Below are 23,214 nucleotides of genomic sequence, written 5' to 3' on the forward strand. Positions count from 1 at the left end.
ATATTTTGGTTGCCAAATGAAGGCAACAATCTAAGGATTCGGGTGAGAGAAGATCAAAGGCAATATCTAAGTCAAAGAACTATAACAAGGAATGTAGCTATTGCAAAAAGAAAGGTTACATTAAACAAAAATGTTATAAACTTTAGAATAAAATTAAGAGGGCCGCTGAAAACGACGAGAGAGGGAAGCAAAAAGCTGATGTAGCTGATGCTAGTGTGGCCAAGGACAGAAATGATGATTTATTGCTGGTATCAACGACTAAAAGGTCTATGTTTACATCCAAGTGGAACTTGAATTCAAGGTGTTCATATCATATATGTCCCAACATGGACTAGTTCTCAACATACAGTTCGATTGAAGGTGGATTTGTACTTATGAGAAATAACTCACTCTACAAAATAACTGGCATTGGTACCATTTAAATTAGTATGCATGATAGGATAATCAGAATGTTGCCAAATGTCAGACATGTGCCTGATTTAAAGAAGAATCTCGTCTCTTTGGGAATTCAAAACTCGAATGGTTGCAAGATCATCATTGAGTCAAACGACTGAAATGTATCTCGTAGAGCCCTTATTTTGATAAAAGGGCAGAAAGTTGACAACCTTTACATTCTTTAACAACTCGAAAAGCTTGTGTGTCACTTGTCCCTTGCTCTTACGTCTATTGGGCTTATAATTCATCATCCTACACACTCAATTACACAATTTAGAACTACTTAAGGCTTGTGTTGGCCTAATAGGTCGCAAATACTTACAAAAGGTGTAAAAACACTTATTTTTACTAATATTTTATACTGACTATTAGATATCGAAAATGCAATATTAAATATTAGAATGGCTAGAAAACAAGCTCCTTAAGTGCGGAAATAGATTGAAATAACTACTACATTTAACAACAGGTCAAGTGTCATATAAATACTCTTAAATTAATCAAATATTTGAAATTAAACATAAGTGATCCAAAGTTTTGATATATTTCATGATATGATATTGAATTCTAAACATGTATACTCAATGTTGTGTTTACATGGACTGATTCAATTGGATCAATGATTATATGATTAATTGTACAATTTATTCAATTGGATCAATGATTGTATAATTAATGTCACAATTTATTTGATTACGCTAGTAATTAGAGAAATATACAATTGATCAAAACTTTTAAAAATACTTTTACACTACAATGTTATTACCTTCATACATAGATTCATTCAATTCGATCAACGATTGTACAAGTATTGTCATAACTCATTCAAATAAATTAGAAATCAGAAAAATGTAAAAGTGACCATTACTCGTCAAATTACTTGTACACCACAATGTTAGTACATTTGTATATAGACCCAATTCAATTGGTTCAATTTCGTAATCATTCAATTACATTAGTGGTTAGAGGAATGCATAATTGATAAATACTCTTAAATTAATCAAATATTTGAAATTAATCATAGGTGGTCCATAGTTTTATTATATTTCACTATATGATATTCAATTTAAACATGTATACTAGATGTTAAGTTTACATGGACTAATTCAATTGGATAAATGATTGTACGATTAATATACAATTTACTCAATTGGATTATTGAATTTACAATTAATGTCACAATTCATTGGACTTTCCTAGTAATTAGAAGAATATACAATTGATAAATACTTTTAAAAAATACTTACACACTGTAATGTCATCACCTTCATATATAGATTCATTCAATTAGATCAATGAGTGTACAATTAATGTAATAACTCATTCAAATACATTAGAAATTAGAAAAATGTAAAAGTGATATTACTCTTCAAATTACTTGTACGCCACAATGTTAGTATATCCATATATAGACCCAATTCAATTGGTTCAATGTCATAATCATTCAATTACATTAGTAGTTATAGGAATGCATAATTGATAAATACTCTTAAATTAATCAAATATTTGAAATTAAACATAGGTGGTCCAAAGTTTTAATATATTTCACTACATGATATTGAATTTAAACATGTATACTAGATGTTAAGTTTATATGGACTAATTCATTTGGATAAATACTTGTACGACTAATTATACAATTTATTCTATTGGATCATTGGATGTACAATTAATGTCACAATTCATTGGAATTTCCTAGTAATTAGAGGAATATGCAATTGGTAAATACTTACACACTATAATGTCATCACCTTCATACATAGATTCGTTCAATTAGATCAATGAGTGTACAACTAATGTCATAACTCATGATCAGTTACGTTAGTATTAGAGAAATGTACAATTAATCAATACTCTTCAAATTACTTGTACACCACAATGTTAGTACATTTTATATATAGATCCGATTCAATTGGTTCAATGTCATAAGCATTCGATAGCGTTTGTAGTTAGAGGAATGCATAATTGATAAATACTCTTAAATTGATCAAATATTTAAAATTAAACATTGATAGTCCAAACTTTTTATATATTTCGATATATGTTATTGAATTTCAAACATGTATATTTAATTTTGTGTTTATATGAACCGATTGAATTGATCAATGGTTGTACGATACATTATACAATTTATTCAGTTAGATTATTGGTTATACAATTAATGCCATAGATTATTTGATTATGCTAATAATTAGAAGAATATACAATTCATTAATACTTTTAAAAATACATATACATTATAATTTTTTAAAGTCAACCCACGTAAGAAACGAAATATTCAAATAACACTCACTTTCATTAAATATAAATAAAATTAAAGACAATGATAACATTTAAAAAAGTTGAAAACCAATTAAGCATCATAATATAAATATATACATAATAGAACGAAAAGCTGAAGTTAAATAGATACAAAATTTATTTTATTGAAATAATTATCATTACTAATTTCATTAACAAAAAAAAAATCAAAATATTACAATTCTTTTAAACAATTGCGATTTTCTTGTTAATATACATAATCAAATGAAAAGTAAACATTTTTACTATTTTGTTATTATTTTCTCAATCCTAGTATTACTACTTTTATTGGCATTAATTACTAATGTTTTTATCTGCAGTAACTACTGATATTTCTTTTCATTAAAATTTATTCTAGGCATAATCATAAATTTTAACGTTTCATATTTACATTTTTCTGTTAATTTGACTTTGACTTTTTTTAGTTAAATTTGACCATTAGTCTTTAAAAAAAAAGAGAGAGAGAGAATCAAATAGCTTTTTCAATGGAAATTTTAACGTTGTTGGCATGACAACTCACATGGTAGTTTATGTAACACCTCCGACTCGGGTTAAGAGTTTCAACTAAGTAGAAGGCGTTGCATTTAATCATTGAAGTGATCCTATATAGTCATTCTTTTGCTTGGGTTGAATTGTATGAAAATCACTCTTCTATTCTTAAGAAAAACATTCATTAATTAAACTAACTTTATTTAGTATTTTGCAAACTAGTAGAAAACATTATTAAATAATAATAATTTTCAAAACTAATTAGCATGCAATTATTAGAGTATTAACTAAGTAACATGCTTAGAATTTAATAAACTAAATAAACCTAATCCTCAGTTATAAAAGCAAGAGATAATTAATAATTACAACCTTAAAAACGATTATAGAAAACTTTAATGGAATTTTAAAATAATAAAAAAGCTACTAGTTCGAGGTTCCTCCGATGCCATTCCAAGTCCTCGTTTCCGGCGTTACCTAAGATGTAAGGAAAAAAAAACAGAGTGAGCTTATGATAGCTCAGTGCAAGTCTAACTTTCAAACCATTATATATGCTAGTACAAACAATAAAACATTCAATTTATGACATAATAGCAAATTAAGCATAATAGAAGAAATATTCAGTAAACCCATGCATGTACAAATTATACTCATGATGCAATGCAATTATGATTTTAATTTCTAAATTCCCACCCACCCATCCTATCAGCCCTTGGGCATCGCTCAACACACCAAAACATGTATAAAAAATTAACCATCCTGGATTTCCCAATGAATATGGCCGTTCACTTGTCACCCATGACGATGACTTTTACTACAATAACTTACCATCCTGATTGCCCAATTTTGATGGCTTTTTAAACAATCATCTTGGTTTATCCAATTTTGATGACATTGTGACCTACTTCGTGCAGTAGTGTCTTTCGGTGTGGACTTAATTTGCCACTTTCTCCTACAAAACTCCTTTGTCCTTCATACCTAATTTCATGTAATTATGCAAATAGTTTCAACATGTCATGCCATTCATCAATCAACAATCGATTGTTTTGCTTTATCAAGCAAATTTACTTTTCAATATGGTGTATGAATTTTCATACTAACAATCATTGGCATGTGTTTATGCAATTAGTTCGTAACAGATTCACATATGCGAATAATTTATGCAATCTAAAAACAATTTCACATTTATAGCTTCTTCATGCAATTTAACATGGTTAGTTCAACTAACTCATACATAACAGGTTAGCACATAGGGTTCACACATACAGGGCTCGCATATAGGGTTTGCTTGTAAGGCTTGCACATATAGGGTTCGCATATAAGGTTCACACATAAGGTTCCATATAGTAATTCATATAGGTTCGCATAACTAATTCATATGGGTTTGCATGATAACCATCAAGGGTTTGCATATATTCACTAAGAGGGGTTCACCTAGCGTTCCTTAAGGGTTCGCATAACATTCCTTAAGGGCTTGCAAAATGTAGCGTTCGCATCATATATAGGGTTTACATAATATGTAAAGTTCGCATGATATATTGGGTTCACACACTTTATCATATAAGGTTCGCATCTTAAGTCCTATACTATAATACACGAGGGTTTGCTTATATATAAGCTACAGTTTGTCTATTCACTTAGTACAAGGTTCGCATGTATATCAATGTAGTAGGGGTTCGCACAATTACGTTACAGGTTCACCTAGTAATTACTAAGGGTTCACATACAATTCTTTAAAGGTTCACATGATATCTATGGTTCACATAGTACCTAGAGTTCACATGATATGTATAGCTAGCATAGTACCTTGAGTTCGCATGTTATGTATAGGGCGTGCATAATATCTAGGGTTTGCATGATATCTATAGCTCGCACAGTACCTAGAGTTTGCATGTTATATATAAGGATCGCATAGTATCTAGGGTTCACATGTTTTATATACTGAGGGATCGCATACTTAATCCTATGAGGATTCGATATGGGTTCGCTTATAGTTCACATACATAGGGGTTTGCCTATTTGGAGGGTTCGCATATAGGGGGTTCGCATACTACTTACTTACTTTCTAAAACTTCAATTAATCATACATAATGATTTAAGTTTAGATCCCACACCTGATTTTGTAGACACAAAAACCTTAATTTGGATGAGGAGATTGACGGTCTATTTAGGAGGAGAGGGATGACTTGAAACCCTTGAATTCTTTTGCTTGAAAATTGGTTTTGTAATGGTGGTAAAAATGAAGAATTTTTGGAGTTTTTCTTGAAAATTTACTGGATATATATTTTAGGGTTTGAAAAGAGTAGCTATTTATAGAACTCTTTTTCCATAATTGAAATAGGTTTTAGGAATTCATGTAGAATTAAGATTATTTTAAATTAAGGACTAGATTGAAAAAAACAATTTTTGGACTAGGATAGTTTGAAAATTTGACATTTTGTGGGGGTAAAAATAATAAAATAAAATATTTTGGTTGAATGCAAACAAAAGGTTTGGAACTTGGGACTTAAAGGTAAATTAAAACCTTACCACTAAACCAACAAGTTTATTCTTATTAAATTTTTAACAAAAATAATTTTTAAAGCATTCTAATTCTGACTAATTTACCTAAAAAGGCCCATTTCCAAGTATATTTATAAAAATGAGCCGATTTCTAAATTATTTACCGAAAAAGGCCGATTTTGGCAAAACGCATCCACGTAGGAACGTTTTAAGGGAAAATTTTCAGCAAACCACACCCCTGGGGAGCGTTTTTTCCATGTCAGCATAAAACGCGCTAACATGAACGCACTTTTGCCCGTTCGTGGATTAAATTTTTAAAAAAAAGTCATTTTAAATTTTTTTTATAAAAGTAGACCAATTTTTTTTTACAAATTTACGAGAATAAACCTTTATAAAGACTCAAAGTGGCAACACCATTTTTTATTTTATTTTAAGGTATCACTAATTAATATGGAAATAAAACTAACAAATCAAATCTTTATATCGACTCAAAGTCTCATTTCCCTTGTTTTCTTAAGCAATGTTGGATATGAGACATGTGTATATATAGACTCATGAATAGCTTTGCAGCTTGTTCCTAAATAATGTGGGATTCCTTCCTCTTTTAACTAACAACATAAAATGCTACACTATATTTTATAATTTTTTTACAAAACAATTTCTATTTGTTTATATTTTGTTAACATTTTCTCATATTATAAAATTATGTTGCATTTTAGAATTGTTAGCATATACTAAATGACTATTAAAAAAAGAGAGAATAAATTACACCTATGAAACTTGTACATGCAATAATCTTCTATTCAATTTTAAATGTCTGAAGTTAATATCCATGCAATTCTAATTTTAAAAATAATTTCCCATTATTTAAATTTAGAAGTTATACTTTTATTTTTTATTTATTTATTTTATTTATATTATGAATAATTAATAAATAAATAAATGGTGAGTATTTGGTACTCAAATAGTATTTTTTTGTAATTTTAAAAAATTGATATATCTTTTTTAAATATTTATTTATTTTTAGTATTTTACCATACTCATTAATTTTTTAATCCTAATTTTAATTTAATTTTCATCACCTAATGAATGTTGATAAATTTATTTTAGATGTATTTTGACTAGATAGTTAATCTATTTAAACTTAGTATATAATTATGTTGAAAAGTTTTTTTTATAGAAATATAGAATATACATAAAATATAATAATTATTTTTCATAATTTTATATCTAGATTAAATTACATTAGTAGTCACTTAACTATAATTTTTTGGCTATCGAATTATAAAAACTTACAAAATGATCACTCAATTATTAGTATTTTTTTAAATATTTATTTTTTAATATTTTACCATACTCATTTTATATTTTATAATTTTTTTTACTTATAGAGTTTAAAAGTTTTATTTATAATGTAACAAATGTTCACTTTTTGTAAAAAAATTTAAACTCTATAAGTAAATATATATATATAGTGTAGCCTTTAAACTTATGTTGTTAGTTAAAAGATGAAAGAATCTCACATTACTTAGGAACAAGCTGCAAACCTATTCATGAGTCTATACATGCACGTCTCATATCCCACATTGTTTATGAAAACAAAATGAATGAGACTTTAGGTCTATATAAAGATCTGCTTTGTTAGTTTTATTTCAATATTAATTGGTGACATCTTAAAATTAAAAAAAAAAAGTGGTAACCTTAGGGTATTTATAAAAGCTTATTCTCATAAATTTTAAAAAAATTAGCCTATTTTTATAATTTTTTATAAAAAAATTACCCTTTTTTTGAAAATTTTTGAGTGGGTGCTAAAATCTTTCTTGTGCAATCAACTCTCAAACTTTAAGTTTAGGTTTTTCTTTGGGTTTTAACGTTGACTCAAAATCATCATTTTGAAAATATTTTAAAATTTTCTTTTATTGAATCATGATTTTTAAAAATAAAGGTAAACTTTTTTAGTACATGATTGAATCTCAAACTTCAATTAAATATAAGGATTGATAACATATTTTGACTAAATATAAATATTAAACAAGGTAACTGATTAATTAAAATTTGCATTCGATTTAATGCTATATTTTTTAATACATGAATAAAATGTTAAAAGTTGAAATCTCATTAATTTTGAAATAATATAGAAAAAGAAATTTATCTTTTTTTTTTAGATTTTTTGAGTAAATTACAAAAAATATCATTAAATCAAAGTGTTATCATGTTACATTTTAGTCACTCGTCTTATCCATTAACTTTTATCACTCTTTAATGAAATGATGACGTGATATATTAACTCAAACTATTAATGACTAGTTTAACCTTTGAGTTATAATTGAGTATTAATTTTAGATTTTTTTAATGAATAGATTTTAAAAAATACCGTAAAATTCTTAAAATATATATGTGAAAATTCGTAACTTATTTTCTAAAATCATAAAAAATTAATATTTAAAAAATTTAAAGAAATTTTAAAAATTAATAAAATTTACATTTCATATAAAAAATTATTGCTTTGCATTATACAACAATCATAGCCTAAAACCCTCAATTTATTGAAATTTGCAAATCAAAGTAACAAAATCTAAATTAACGTCCAAACTCATGATCAAAAGCCACAATCACAATCAAATGGGCAAAACGGAGAACTTTGGGCATTAGTTTTATTAATATTCAATTCTTCCTTCTTCTTCTTTTACCGGTAAATATCTTTGTGGATTTAATTATTAATCATTTTAGAAGCAGGAAATAGCCCATAACCTCCAACTATTAAATAGGCGGATAATGTATTTTACCATATTCGAACCTACGTTCTCTTACACTAGTAAGAATGCCAATATTAATCATACTAAGACCTAATCAGCAATACCAACTTAAAATTTAAGTATGGTTCAAAGAGAGAAATTAGTTACATGTTACGTTATTATTTTGTTAAGAGATAATTTATTAAAACTATACATAAATTTTGATTCAATGTGTAATATCATACATAAACTTTAATTTTGTACCATTTTATACATGGAATTCCAATTTGATTCAATTTTCATAAATAACTAATGAAATTATTGAATTAGCATAATTTTACGTTGATATATTGCAGACACAAACAATTATATTAATCCAATATAAAGATAAATGTATATATTTATTTCTTTAAATGTATACAATTGAATCAAAATCAAAATTTCATGTACACATATGAACCACAATTTAAGTTTCATGTGTATAATTGCAACCATATATCAAATTGCATATTGGACCAAAGTTTGTTTAAATTTGATATTTATCCCTTTTGTTAAGGGGGTGACGAAAGTTAATGAATAAGTGACCAAATTGTAACAACCCCATAACATAGATGACCGTAATGTAGATTTTGAAAGTTGAATAATCAAAATGTAATTATTACCTTAGTTTAGTTATTATTTAAGTAATTTACCCCTTTTTTATCAATTGAATCAAATATCTAGTTTCACCATATGCTTGCTTATTTTTTTGGTGATGTTTCAAACCAAGTGGGCTGTCTATCCTTGATTCAACCAACCAATCAGGTCTAATTTTCTAACTCCAATTGAGATTTCTATCCAAACAGTAATTGAAAGTCTATCTTTTTTATCAATGAATGAAAAACCAAATTAAGGTTAAACCACAATATTATGATTGGTTACAAAATAATTATCCAATTATGTACTTTTTTTTGTCACCCAATTATGAAAAGTTACAAATTGATCATCCAATTATTTAATTATCTTTTTTTTTTATCACTAGCTGACTAATGTAAAAATGGAAACACCAGAAAACCCAAGATAGTTGAATGACCAAAACAAACAAAATTAAATAGTTGAGTAACCATTTTGTAACTTTTCATAATTGGGTGACCAATAAAGAAATTTACTAATAGTTGAGTGATTGTTTTTTAATTTTTCATAGTTGGATGACCAAAAAAGAAAAAGAAATCATAGTTGAGTGACTACTAATGTAGTTTACCCTAAATTATATATAATTTCAATAGTAAACAAGTACTAATATAGACTTATCAGTCTCATATATAATATTAGAAAATATCTAAAAAACTACTAGATATCAAGTTTAAATCCAGTTTACTTGGAAAATGAACAAAGGCTTTACCAAGGCACTAGTACTACAAGCCTGCAACTATTGTAAAAGAAATGCATAAAATGACTGAAATTTCTTCACTCAAAAACCAAGCAATAATTTCAAACTCTGAATCACTTCCATAACTATAGCATACCCAAGGTTACCTACACTCCATTGCGTGTAGGTTATAGATATGTATCTAACATGGATATACTCTTATTTTCTAAGTTCTTCACATGTATTTGGCCACACTCATATCCAAAGATGTGCTGGACATTGGTGTCAAATACGGGTATTTCAGGAAAAATGAAGAGTTCAGGTAATTAAGATATACCATGCTAGCAAATATTCCCACTAAATATGTTGTATAATGTCACAAGCAATAATGTTTATCATACATAGTATGTAATTCTTTTCTATCTGCTATCTTTAGGCCGAATATCGATTCCTTCAATAATAAGTCCCTTCTTAGGGGTATAATTATCGACTTCCCTTAAACTACAAGTAGCTTTCCCATCATCCCCATGTTCATTGAAGAACTCACCCAACTTAACCTCCATCCACCCATCTTCTCTCTCGCGAGAGAATTGAGGAATATTTGCTGAAGGATCTAGGAATATACGAAAAGTTCGCCCGGCATCACTTTCCCCTAACTCGACATGCAGGTCTACAGGTTTTTTCTCGAAGCCGTATCTAGATGATGAAAATTTATAGACAAGGTAAGCTACATAAGTTGTGTTAGGAGACAAAATTTTAGTCTCTATTGTTCCCTTCACATCTAGCCACCACACTTCTTTGAGCTCAGCCACTTCCGAGAATCTAAAAATCCCAGTCAAACATGCATTATTTTACGGGAAATAAAATGTCAGTCCCTAAGACAGTATAACATAGCAACATAGTTATTTAACTTTTAAATACAATAAGAAAAGAAAGCAAGAGTAGGCACACCTAGATTCAGGCACACGTTTCCATCTCCAGTACCTAGGCGTGTTTGCCCAAGAAATTGAAAGCCGTCGGGCCCCCAGCATATAACATTTTTTCCCTGTTGCTTTGTCGAGGCCAAAACTCTGTATAGAAGAATCAAGTTTGTCAACATACTAATCTTCTTTATATATATCAACAAATAAGGAAAGGATTCCACAACATTGGCCATTCATTGATGCTCAAGTTACTAAAGAATCAAGATCAAGGCACCATATGCAATTATTAATTCTACAACTACACTTCCAACGAATTCTCAGTAACTTATGATTCATGTAGCAGTTATAATATATGCAACACTTCTGACCCATATTCCGGGTGAAGTGAGGCGGAGTCTGCCACTTCAGACCTATCGGATGTCACTTCTTAAGGGTTACTACATGAACCAACTAGGCTATCAACACTACATAGATATTATTCCTTTCGCATATGAGTCTCTTGCTACCATAGGCATCAATGTATCTAGGTAAACTCAATGTCTAATATATTCTATCTCTCTAGTCTTAGCAGGTTTGTCCTTTTTCACAGTTCTTTTTCCTGGTTGATTCCAAATTTCCAATCATCCAAACATTTATATGGACTTCCTAACATGTTTGCTACAATTTGCACCACCATGAATTTGATCTCCAAGCTATTGGCTCTTCAATTTTCCAGGAAAATTCCAAACATAAAGCAGACTAGGCTAATGGGGTTCCCACACAGAATAACACTAAAGCTAAATTTTCCATAAAAACAAACACCCAATAGATCAGATTAATTATAAATCATACACTGGGCTACCCTAATTTCATCAAAAGAAAACTACCCAAATCTTGAAAAACCCATATTATAAATTTAAAAAAGAAAAAGAAAATTGAAAACCAAAAATGAAGATAAAAAGTTTTACCATGGTACCGTTGTCAATAATAATGGGGTTCTTGCAAAGATGGAAATAAAGCTGTGTTTTGGACATGGAAGAAGTCAACAACTTGGAGGATGATGATGAAGAAGCATTGGAAATGATATCATAACAATCAGAGGGAAGAAATTTGCCCCAAATGGTATCAGAATCAGCTGCCGATCTGAAGACCGGAGAGACAAGCTTTGATCGGCAAACATCGGCTGGGGATGTTAAGGAAAGGATGTAAGAAATACACTCTTCTGGTAATATGTTGGTAATATCCTCATTGTTTGTGTTTATGGCCTTCCTATTTCTCATTTCATTTCCCAGTTTGGTCGCTGCTGTTGAGTTCGTAGTTTTTTACCTTCGATATTTTCGGGGGGCTTAATATGGAAATTACCCTTTACTGTCAGCTTCCATCTTTATATCTAATTTTCCTTTAGAGAAATTATATCTAAATTGGGAATTTCTACAATCAGCTTCACTAACAAAAACTTATGAAATTCTTTTATCGTTTTCCTAATAATTACCATTTTATCAATAATTTTAAGGATTTGTTAACATCAACTATAATCAATGATCACATGATCCAATCACCGTAATAACATGTGAAAAAATACTTAAGTAATACTATGTTATCATTTACTAAAATACGTACGAAAATAAATTACATTGTTTTTATTTAATGGATTACCGTTTTTGTATGATATTAATGTTTTAAAATTACAATTAGTCAACTGTGGAGATGGTTGATTACAATGGAGGTGACAACACGATCGGAGATCGGAATACTAAAAAAGTCCACTTTAAAGGTTTGGGTTTTGATGCGGAAAATGATATGGTTGTGGACTCAATCCTAGCACTAGAAATCTCATGGAATGATAAAGTCTTGGGTCGAGGGGCTCCTAGCTCCGGTATGGATGAGGACTTTGAGCTTTTAGATGGAGATGTGGTGAGAACTATGGTTAATGGTATACTTGTTATTAGTTTCTCTGAGAGGGTTCAACATGTTCTTATTAGAGATATGGTGACTACGGTGGTGGTAAAGCTACTTGGTCAGAATTTATCATATACTATACTATTGAATAGGATTCATAACCTTTGGAAGCCTTCCCAACAGTTTCACCTAATGGATGTGGAAAATAGATATTTTCTTGTTAAGTTTCAGAGTTGAGACGATTACGAGAAAGTGCTTACCCAGGGGCCATAGATTGTGCTTGGTCAGTATCTCACGATTTAACATGGACACTAGAGTTTAATCCTCTTTAGGCTTTCCCTAGAAATACTATGGTCTGGGTCAAATTGCTTGGTCTTCTGGGCTTTCTCTATAAGTGCCAAATCTTGGAGAAAATAGAGGGTTTGATAGGTATTACCAATTTTGACATTCAGACGGACAAGCGTCGATGGGGAAATTTGCCAAGATGGCTATGTGTATCAATCTAAGGAAACCTCTAGTCTCTCAGATCCTTGTTAACGGAGCGGTGCAGAGGGTGGAGTTTGAATTGCTTCCATTCATTTATTTTTCTTGTGAAAGGTTTGGCCATTCAAAAGAAATGTGCTCGGGTGTGGGGACTTCAAAGGATGTTGTTGTAGGTAAAAGTTAGGCGACAGAAGACTTATCAGAGGTAGACAAAGTGATGGAGCTATTGGATCTGTTTGGGCTTTGGATAATTGTTGAGAGGAAGTCACAGTGAAGTTCCAAGGCTCATCAAGGTCTAGAGATGAAACTGACCGTGAATAATGCCCCAAATCTGCCTGAAATGAAAATGGTCGAGATTGGTGCTACGGAGGCAAATTTTTCAGGGATAAGGTTTCAAAAGGGGGATTTTCTAATAATCAAGAATCAAATGAGTCTATCTTGGGTAAAGAAAAATAATGGGTTAGTGTAAAAAACAACGATTAGTTTCAACGTTTTGGGATAAAATATTATGGTTGGGTTGGATTCTGTAACACTCCAAACTCGGCCTAGACATTATGGCCGAATCTAGCGATGTCACATGAGTGTTTTTGAAAACGCATTGACCTTAAAACCGTTCTAGTGATTATCTTTTGCTTAGTTCGGGAAGACGTGGACTAATTGATTTGCTTTAAAACATTTCTTTTACACGGAAGCTTTTGAAACCCAATAATTTTTCAAACCGTTTTTATATACGAAAAATCTTAGTTTATTTTAAGAAAATTGTACTTTGTTGCATTGCAGTTTATAAATCCATAATCAATAGTTCAAAATCCCAAATTAAAACCAACCAGTCCCAAAGTCCATCATACATAAAATACCAACAAGAATTAAGCGATGTAATCGCAAAAATCGTAAATAAACAGTTCAGTCGTGGTGGTCACCGTTGAGACCTCCGCTGTACCGATCCATCAAGTCTGGGGATTACTTACACAGATTAAATAGAAAAGGGTAAGTTTTTGCAATTTAGTGTGTAATACCCACAGAAACCATGCACATAGCATAACATCCGAAATCAGTCCTTTATATAAACAATTCGGGCCTCAATCTATTACAGAATCGGTGTGAGCCTTAGCCCACACAGATACGGAATCAGATACAAAATAGGGCCTTAGCCTATCTCAGATATACCATACAGAACAAAACAGAATAACAGAGTCCTACCCACCAGCCTCTACACACCAACTCCGTCTAACCCTACACACTATGTGGGGATAAAATCAACCCACCCATCCCTACACACCATGCTGTACCGGAGTACGGCACATAATCAGATAATTGTAGCAGAGCTACCAGATATCAGGCTTAAGAGCCTTTCAGAATACTTCCTCCAAATAATACCAACCTAACCCCGATGCAATGCAACATACAAGTATGACATGCCAATATGCAATTTAACAGATCATACATGTAAATCGGTATACATGATAAGAGTAACATGTTAAAACACATTTATCATATAGTCAGATTGCGTAATTAGGGGTCAAAGTAACTCTTACCAACCCTACAGTAAGTTCCAGTCGACTTGGGCGACCTGAGCAACCTTACAGAGTATTTCAGAAAAATGGGCTCACATACCCATGTGGCCTGCCCGTGTGGGCCTACACGACCCAAATTGGCCTTGGTCGTGTGGATCACACGACCTGGCCCAGAATTCCACACGCCCATGTGGTTCGCCTGTGTGGGCCTACATGCCCTTGTGGCCTATACGACCCAATTGGTATAGCCCGTGTCTCGCACACGGCTTCGCTGGCAGTCACACGACCATGTCATGCGCCCGTGTCATGTGTACACGGCCTAGTTCGTCGACCACATGGCTGTGTACTGCCACACGGCCTATCATACGGGTGACCACATGCCAGTGTGGCGTCGACAATTTTATTTTTTGGCTTTCGCTGATTCTTATTTTTTGTATTTTCAAGTACACTCCTGGTTCGTATTTGCACTTTTTTTGCAACACCGAGACCGTCGATACCTAAAATCAAGATATTCAACCTTTAGAAATTTTAAAACCAGTCTCAAACAATCAATCCTTAAAACGAAAGATCGACTCATCGCTTCAAAACGATCACCACCTCGAATCAACTCGACGAAACGTTGATTCCAGCCTCCTGAATGACTCCTAAACAGCAGTAAACACCACTTAATCACTTAATCAGAGCAGCGCTCTATATCAATAAACAGACACTTACCAATGATTACCACGTCTAAGAGTCGCCAAAGATGGCTATTACGAAAATAAAATGGACAAGAGGAAGACAAGGGAAATTTCGGTAGCAACAAAAATAGGGGAAGGGAAATCAGCAACAAAAGAGGGAAAAGGGGGGAGGGTAGCCGAAATTTTCCAAAAAAATAGAATGCGAATAGAACTGATAACCTCCTAATCCACATCCCTTAATTCCCTCCACTCCGACTTTCGATAAAACACAAACTCCTAGCCAAAATTCGCAGCAAAAATAATCCCCTTGCTACTGCAGATATTCGAACACATGAGCTCCAACTTAATAAGACACCTCTTAACCACCAGACCAGCAGGCCCATTCTGACATATTTTACAAATAATAAAATATAAGCCTAATGAACCAAGTTTAGGCTTTTTTTCATTAAAATACCAAAGGTAAGGCTTAAACTTGGGACCTCACACACACACCCAGAACACTTAACCATTGAAGCAGATTCACAATTGTATCAAATTAATACAGATATATATACAGGTATTTTAGGGCGTTATAGATTCTTTGAATGAAATTAAAGGCTTGGTGGATAATGAGCCTGTTTTGACTGAATCGGGTAAATAAAATGGGATGATGGTGGACCCACCAGGTTTTGGAAATGCGACATTTGAGAATACTGAAAGCGCCAAGTATATTGGGCCTGTTTTATCAACTCAAGTAAATGGGGACTTAGAGGTTCCAATTAATTTGGCTAATTCCACGATAGTGCATGAGAGAAATTTAAAGTTTAATCCTCTTTTGAGAGAGTTAATTATGAATGGACGCTAGTCCCTTTGGGGTATTAACGGTCACTTTAATCCAAATTTTGATAGCCCAGTGGAATTGATTGTGGAACTTAATAATGAACTACTTGATTCTAGGAGACATTTGGCTATTACCTTCGAGAAAAATGTGAAACTCAATAATATCAATCCTATTGAAATTGATATTTCGGCTGGGAAAGTAAAGGGATCCCGGCTTTGAAAGGAAGGAGATCAGGAATTAAGGGGGGTACTGTCTGAAGTGGTGGTGCTATTAGTGGGATAATTCGAGAACGAAGGAAGTGATTTAAAAATTCTGAGAGTACAAGGGTTCCGCTGTCAGATACAATAAATTCCGTGACCAAACTCATCAACTCGCAAATTAATAATGAGGTTGAGATGAGGAACTTGAACAACGATGGGAAACGCAGTGAAGGCACATGCTAGCCAAGAGATTTGGTAAGTTACCCTTTTTTCTCTATTTTATTTTTATGAATTTATCCATTTTTCGTGGAATTGTCAAGGATGTACGAGTAGTAAGTTTCTAAGGATCTTTTGTGAGTATAATTAGGAATATAAATAAAATATTGTTGGCCTTTTAAAAACTAAAGTTAGCGGTAACAAAGATGATTTGATTATCGCAAGTCTTGGCTTTCAGTATTCTCATCGAGTGGAAGCAATTGGCTTTTTCTAGGGGTATTTGGGTTGGATGGAAGGATTTGATACGTGTTGATATTATTTGGAGTCATCTCCAATTTATTTTGATTAGAGTTTATGACAATATTTTTTAACGACCGGTTTTTGTTTTCTTTGTTTACGGTAGTCCTGATAGTCGTAAGCGAATGTGGCTTTGGGATGCTTTGAAGGTGACTATTCCATATTTTGATTACATTGGGTGGCAATAGGAGATTTTAATGCGATTTTAGCATCTAATGATAAGAGGGAAGGGAAGGGTGAGTCAATGGAAAAAGATATCCCTTTTTTGAAGACTTTATAGACTCTTCTTTGGTACATGATTTGGATTTTAGAGGTACTCCTTTTACGTGGCAGAGGGGTGGAGTTTCGAAGTGTCTTGATAGAACTATTGGGAATGATGCGTGGCTTGTGGCATTCTAAAACCATTCTGTAACCTATCTCCCCAGACTCAAGTCTGATCACAGGCCTATTCTTCTATCATTACAACTTGTGCGTCATTCGTCTTTGAGCCGTCTATTTCGTTTTCTGGCAGGATAGTTTGAGCATATAGAGTTTTTTGAATTTGTTAAGAAAAATTAAAATGTTGTTGGTTCTATGTCCAGTTCGATTTCTAATTTCACAAGTTAGCTTAAGGATTGGAATAAGAAGGTGTATGGCCATAATGGGTTACGTAAAAAAAGACTGTTTCAAAAACTCAATACGATTAAGAGAGGTATGAATTATTCACAGTCTGATCATTTATTTTAGTCAGAATTGGAACATGTCTTGTATCATGATGAACTTGTTTGGAAACAAAAGGTAAAGTGTGAGTGGCTTTCTTTGGGAGATCGCAATATAAAATTTTTTCATAGGCACACCCTGAAAAGGAGAGAGTGGAATTAGACTATGGATTTAAAAAACGTTAAGGGGGAGTGGACTTTTGATGAGAAGGAACTACGTTATGGGGCGATCCGATTCTTCGAGAATTTGTATGGTGAGGACCCAGGATCGATGAAGGGACTTCTCACTAGTTTATTTCCGAAGCTTGAAGATAGTGAGATCCAACTTTTGAGCAAACCAGTTCCCAACAAGGAGATAAAGTCTACCATGTTTGATATGAGTCCTCTGAAGGTGTCGGGGAGTGACAGATTTCATGGCCTCTTTTTCAAAGTCAATGGAATTGTCTTGGGGATTTGGTTTGTACCTAGGTCAAGAATGTTTTTAATGGAAAAAAAATTGATCCGGAGCTGAACAATGCCTTAATATTTTTCATTCCTAAGGTTTCGAATCTAAAATGTTTCTCTTAATTTTGATTGATTAGTATGTGCTCAGTTCTCTACAAGTTCGTAATAAAAATCATTGTCAATTGGTTTAAACTAGTGTTCCCAAGAATAATTGGCCAAGAGTAGATTGGGTTTATTGCGGGAAAGAGCACCATGGATAACATTGTTATTGCTTAGGAAGTGTTTCATTCCATGAAAATCAAGAAGAAGACTAGGAGCTGGTTGGCCATTAAGATTGATCTTGAGAAGGCTTATGGTCGAGTGCGTTAGGAGTTTATTAGTGCATCTCTCCAAGCTGTAAGTATTTTAAATTACCTTTGTAATGTGATTATATTTGCTATCTCTAACTCCACTATACAAATTTTGTGGAATGGAACACCAACTTAGAAATTTTAGTTGATTAAAGGGTTCGTCAATGGTGCCCACTATCCTCTTATATCTCTGTTCTGTGCATGGAATGGCTCGACCATAGTATCCAATCTAATATTAATTCTAGACATTAGAGACCTATTTGTCTATCTCGATCGGGCCTTCCCCTGTCTCATATTTTTTTTTTTACAGATGACTCGATTCTGTTTGGTCAAGCTAAAGAGGATCAAGCTACAGTCTTGAATGAAGTGTTGGATAGTTTATGTGAGTCTTCAAGGTATAAGATTAATGCATATAAAACGAATGTTTGTTTCTCAAAAGGTGTATATGATGCTTTAGGAGGTAACTTGTGTTGTATTCTTGGATTTTGCAGAGTACGTAATCTCTGGAACTATCTGGGAATACCCCTATTTCATGGCAGAGTACCCAATAGCTCTTTCTGTTTTGTGGTGGACAAGGTTCAGAGTAAATTGTAGGGTTGAGATATAAGGTTGTTGTCTCCTGCTAGTAGGGCCACCCTAGCGCAATCAGTTCTACTGATGGTTCCCACTTATTTCATGCAGTCAATACTGATTCCTAAGGATCTTTGTGAGGAAATCGAACGTATGGTGTATTAGTTTGTTTGGGGATCCTCGAGTAGTGGTAAGAAAGTGGCTTTGGTTGGTTGGAAGGATGTGTATCGGCCTCAAGAACATGGCGGTCTTGATTTTCGAAAGTTGCAAGATCATAACACTTGCTTCATGATGAAGTTGGGCTTTAAACTTGTGGCTAATTCTAAAGCTCTTTGCGTATAGGTACTTCGAACGAAGTATGGGGTGGCTTTTGGTATTCAAGAAACTTTATCCCATAGTAGAAGGTCTTTCTTGTGAAGAGCTCTTACTAAGGTTTGGCGACTTATTCAAGAGATTCTACCTTGGTCAGTAGGGAATAGGAGAAATATCAAGTGTTGGCGTGATCCTTGGATTCCAAATGTATGGCCTTTCGTTAATCTAATTCTCAGACATTATATTTTGGATTTGGTCTATTTTCTCAGTGATATGGTTGCAACAGATGGTACTCGGAACCTTGATTTGTTTCAGATCTAGTTGCATGAGACAGTCATTCAAAAGGTTTTTGGGATACCCCCCGTTACATTCAGCAGCAGGAGTTGGCAAGATAATCTAGGGGGAATGATGATGAGGTTTTTTTTCTGTTAAAAGTGCCTTTGGAAACTTCAGAAACGTTCATGTAAACTGAAAGAAGATGTCTAGAAGATCCCTTGGAAGTTCAAGCAGAGATTAATCACCAGCACAAAAAGTGTTTGTTGGGGCTTGGATCATAGTTCGACATGTGGAGTTTGTGGTCATATCTCTAAAGATGTGTCACATATCATAAGGGATTGTCCTGCAGCAATAAATATTTGAAACTTTTTAATTCCCATTGATTGACTTCTCAGGTTTTACTTTGGTAATCTATAGGAATGGCTCGTCTCAAATCTATAGAACCAATATAACATTTGCTTTGGAGAGGTCGATTGGGAATGTCTTTTTGGGATTATCATCTGGCGTATTTGGAAGAATCACAATCTTTTTATCTTTCAGGGTGCGACCTGGAGAAGTAATAATACTATGAAGGTCTCGTATAGTTGGGCCAAACAATTCTTGATGTCTAGTAAGAGTACATCGAGTACGGTTCAGGATCTGATTTTATGCTCTAGCTCATCTAAGAGTTGGGTCTACTTGAATAAAAACAGTTTCGTTAGGCTTGAGGATGATTCTGTGGTAGCAAGAGGAATTGTGAGATACCGAAATGGAGAGTGGATCATTGGTTTTAATTGGTTCTTGGGGAGCTGTTCATATTTAAGTTTGAATTGTGGGGCATATTGGATGGATTAGACATCTTAATTGATCGAGGTTTTGGTAATGCGCTGATCCAGATTGGTAGTTTTGAGGTGGTTACGGCCATCCAATGGAGTTTTATAAGAAGGTCTAATTCAACTTTGATTTGGAGAATTCTCTGGTTATTGTCTCATATTCTTCATTGGAATGTATGTTACATACCTAGAGAAGAGAATCAGGAAGCAGATAGTATGACTAAGTTGGCTCATTTTGGAAGCCAATGATTGCGAATGTTTGAAATATTCCCGTTTGGAGAGTTGGGCTTGTTGATGTAGTTTGTTTCTTATAATTTCTTCTTTATCACACACACACAAAAAAAAAACACGTATGAAAATAACATATTTAGAACATAGATATGTGTTTAAAAATAACACATAATAAATAATTAAATATAAAACTTGAAACTAATTAGTAATAACACATGAAATATATATGATATTTAAATAAAAAAAATAGATTAAATTATAAGTAAAATGGAATTCAAACACATGAATACATAAGAATACTAAATGAATACAATTATTTATTATATTGTTGTCATCAATCCTAAGTTGAGGTCAAGTTAATTCGTGACACCATATTAATCAATAATATTATTTATATATACAATTGATGGAGGTAATAAATAGTGTATGATAAAATTAAAATGTATAAACAAATCAAAATAAAACATTGCGTGAATGGTAAATTTAAAGTTTTTTCAATGTAATTGGTATAGGTTCTAATCCCAATATATATATATATATTCTTATATTTTAAAATTAAAAAGACTAAAATACCCTCAAATAATATAATTTATTTTAAATATGTAAAATCAATTTTGTAATATCTCTCACTGAATTGGTGGCAGGTTGACTAATAACACCAACTCATTCAAAGATTTTATTAATAGTATAAATATTAAATAATTCTAAAAAAAAGAATAATTAGAAATATATATAAATTCAAAAAATAAATTTATGATTATTTATAATAAGCTATACATATAGTTTTAAAATATAAAATGCATAAAATTTTAAAATAATTTTCAAAAAATATGAAAATCTTTCTGAAAATTAAATTTTATAATATATAATTATAAAAGGATGCAAATTATTCAAAAGATAGAATTTTTTAAAAAAAAGAGGAAATGATTTTTAAAAATTCAAGAAAATATATAGACATTCCCTACGAATCCAATAAACCGAACAACAATAAATTCCATGAGCTAAACCCAACTCGAAACAAAAGGTTCATCCAAAACCCTAAATGCAATTCAATTAACCCAAAAATAAAATCAATTTAGTAACCACAAAACGTAAGCAACTCTTTGAAATCTAAACAACAACTAAATCTTAAGTCTGAAATAAAAATTGGGGGAAGCAACAATGGCCCAGACCTGCACCGACGAAGATAGTTAGGTTGCCAAGAAGGAGAGCTGTGACCGGCTATGGTTGGAACGTATGTTGGTACAGTGTGAGTGTATATATGAAGCAACGGAGACTGCTAAAATGCCATGACAACAACACAGATTTAGGGAAGGAAAAATCAATTTTTACTCTCTAGTTATAAATTATTCTTGGTTTCTTTTTGGCTGTTTCCGGTGTGCAATCTTTGAGGTTTAGTCGGGGGAAATTAGAGAAATCAAAATATTTTTTATATAATTTTTAAAATTTTAATTTGAATATTGGGTTATTTTTTGAATTTTTAAAAATTTCTCTATATATCTTGAATTATTTATATTCTTACATAATTATATATTTTGAAAATTAATTTTTTATATATTTTAAATATAAATTTGAATTTTAGATTTTTTCCCCCTAATTTATATATATTTTTAGCTTTTATTTTTTTAAAATTATTTGATACAAGTAACGATGCCACATTGTTTATGTGGCCTTTTGTCACGTGTCCTTATGCAATTAGGTCACGTTATTATTGACCATAGTTGATTAATGACTTAGGGTGAAGGTACTAATGTAAAAAAAATAGTGAAAGTATCCATTCTAACAAAAAAAATATAGTATCAAGATGAAAAAAAAGAATATAATTTAAGAGGAAATTTTAATATTAAGCCATTTTTACTAATTTAGTTGATTTTATTTTTGCTTCATGATGAACAAAGGGCTTAATTAAATAGGATGCCCTTAACTCTATATCCTTTGTTTGAGTTAGGTACCTAAACTTTTTTTTGGTCGAATCGAGTATTATATAAAAGTTATATTAATATTAATATTAAATAAAAATAATTATATTAATATTAAATTGTTAATTCACATTATATAAGTGGGGAGAGGGAAGGGGAAAAGGGAGGGAGAGAGAGGGAGAGAGATGAGGAGGGACGACGGGGAAAAGGGAGGGGGAGGTGTTTTTTTATTTATTTAGTATTAATATAATTTTTTTATTTAATTAGTTGCTACCAATTATATTGATGTCCCTTCCGTCCCATTTGTTCGGGCTCTTCCCCATCAAGCAGTATCTTCATATGTTGTGTAAAATATGAGTGTCCTCCAACTTTTTCGGCGAATTTTGACATAAATGTTGGCATTGCTCCATTTCCACATCAGTCTCCAAAATGGGCTTCAAAGTATTCCAATCATTATCGGGCTTGCAACAAGAAAGTGAAAATGGAAAGCCACCAGTTCAAATTTGTTCTACTTTGATATATTTCTCTCTTACAAGATTCATATTATTCCTTTTATTGTTCAACATTGTTGAGCTGTCAACATCATAAAGCACTTTTGGTATGTACCACTAGCAGGAGACAATATATAAGCTCTCCTGAACACATCAGCTAAAGTTTCTTCCCTCTTATTGCGATAATATAGAAAATAAGCCACCAAGGCCCATCGAAATGCTCCCATTAGATGACTCGGTGCAACCCTGCATGAATTCAGAACATCCACGAAGGAAGGATGCAATAATAGGTGAAA

The 23,214-nt window shown here is 32.0% G+C and overlaps 1 protein-coding gene and 1 long non-coding RNA gene across 3 annotated transcripts; one reads left to right on the forward strand and one right to left on the reverse strand.

The window, feature by feature from the left end:
* Positions 1-10,127: 10,127 nt before the first annotated feature.
* LOC107916912 (F-box protein PP2-B11) lies at positions 10,128-12,119 on the reverse strand. Its single transcript, XM_016846288.2, has 3 exons — positions 11,675-12,119; positions 10,756-10,874; positions 10,128-10,626 (listed from the first exon to the last, which is right to left on the reverse strand). The coding sequence occupies exons 1-3, from the start codon at positions 11,984-11,986 to the stop codon at positions 10,224-10,226; spliced, it is 834 nt and encodes a 277-aa protein (XP_016701777.2). The 5' UTR covers positions 11,987-12,119; the 3' UTR covers positions 10,128-10,223.
* A 4,078-nt stretch (positions 12,120-16,197) lies between these two features.
* On the forward strand, positions 16,198-20,576 carry LOC107916814 (uncharacterized). 2 transcript variants are annotated; one of them, XR_001689608.2, is made up of 4 exons: positions 16,198-16,557; positions 16,922-18,353; positions 18,618-18,702; positions 18,799-20,576. It is a non-coding gene; the product is annotated as an uncharacterized lncRNA (long non-coding RNA). The 2 variants fall into 2 exon arrangements; XR_005901856.1 differs by lacking the exon at positions 16,922-18,353.
* Positions 20,577-23,214: the final 2,638 nt, after the last annotated feature.

This window comes from Gossypium hirsutum, chromosome A09, assembly GCF_007990345.1.
Source record: "Gossypium hirsutum isolate 1008001.06 chromosome A09, Gossypium_hirsutum_v2.1, whole genome shotgun sequence".
Lineage (NCBI taxonomy): Eukaryota > Viridiplantae > Streptophyta > Magnoliopsida > Malvales > Malvaceae > Gossypium > Gossypium hirsutum.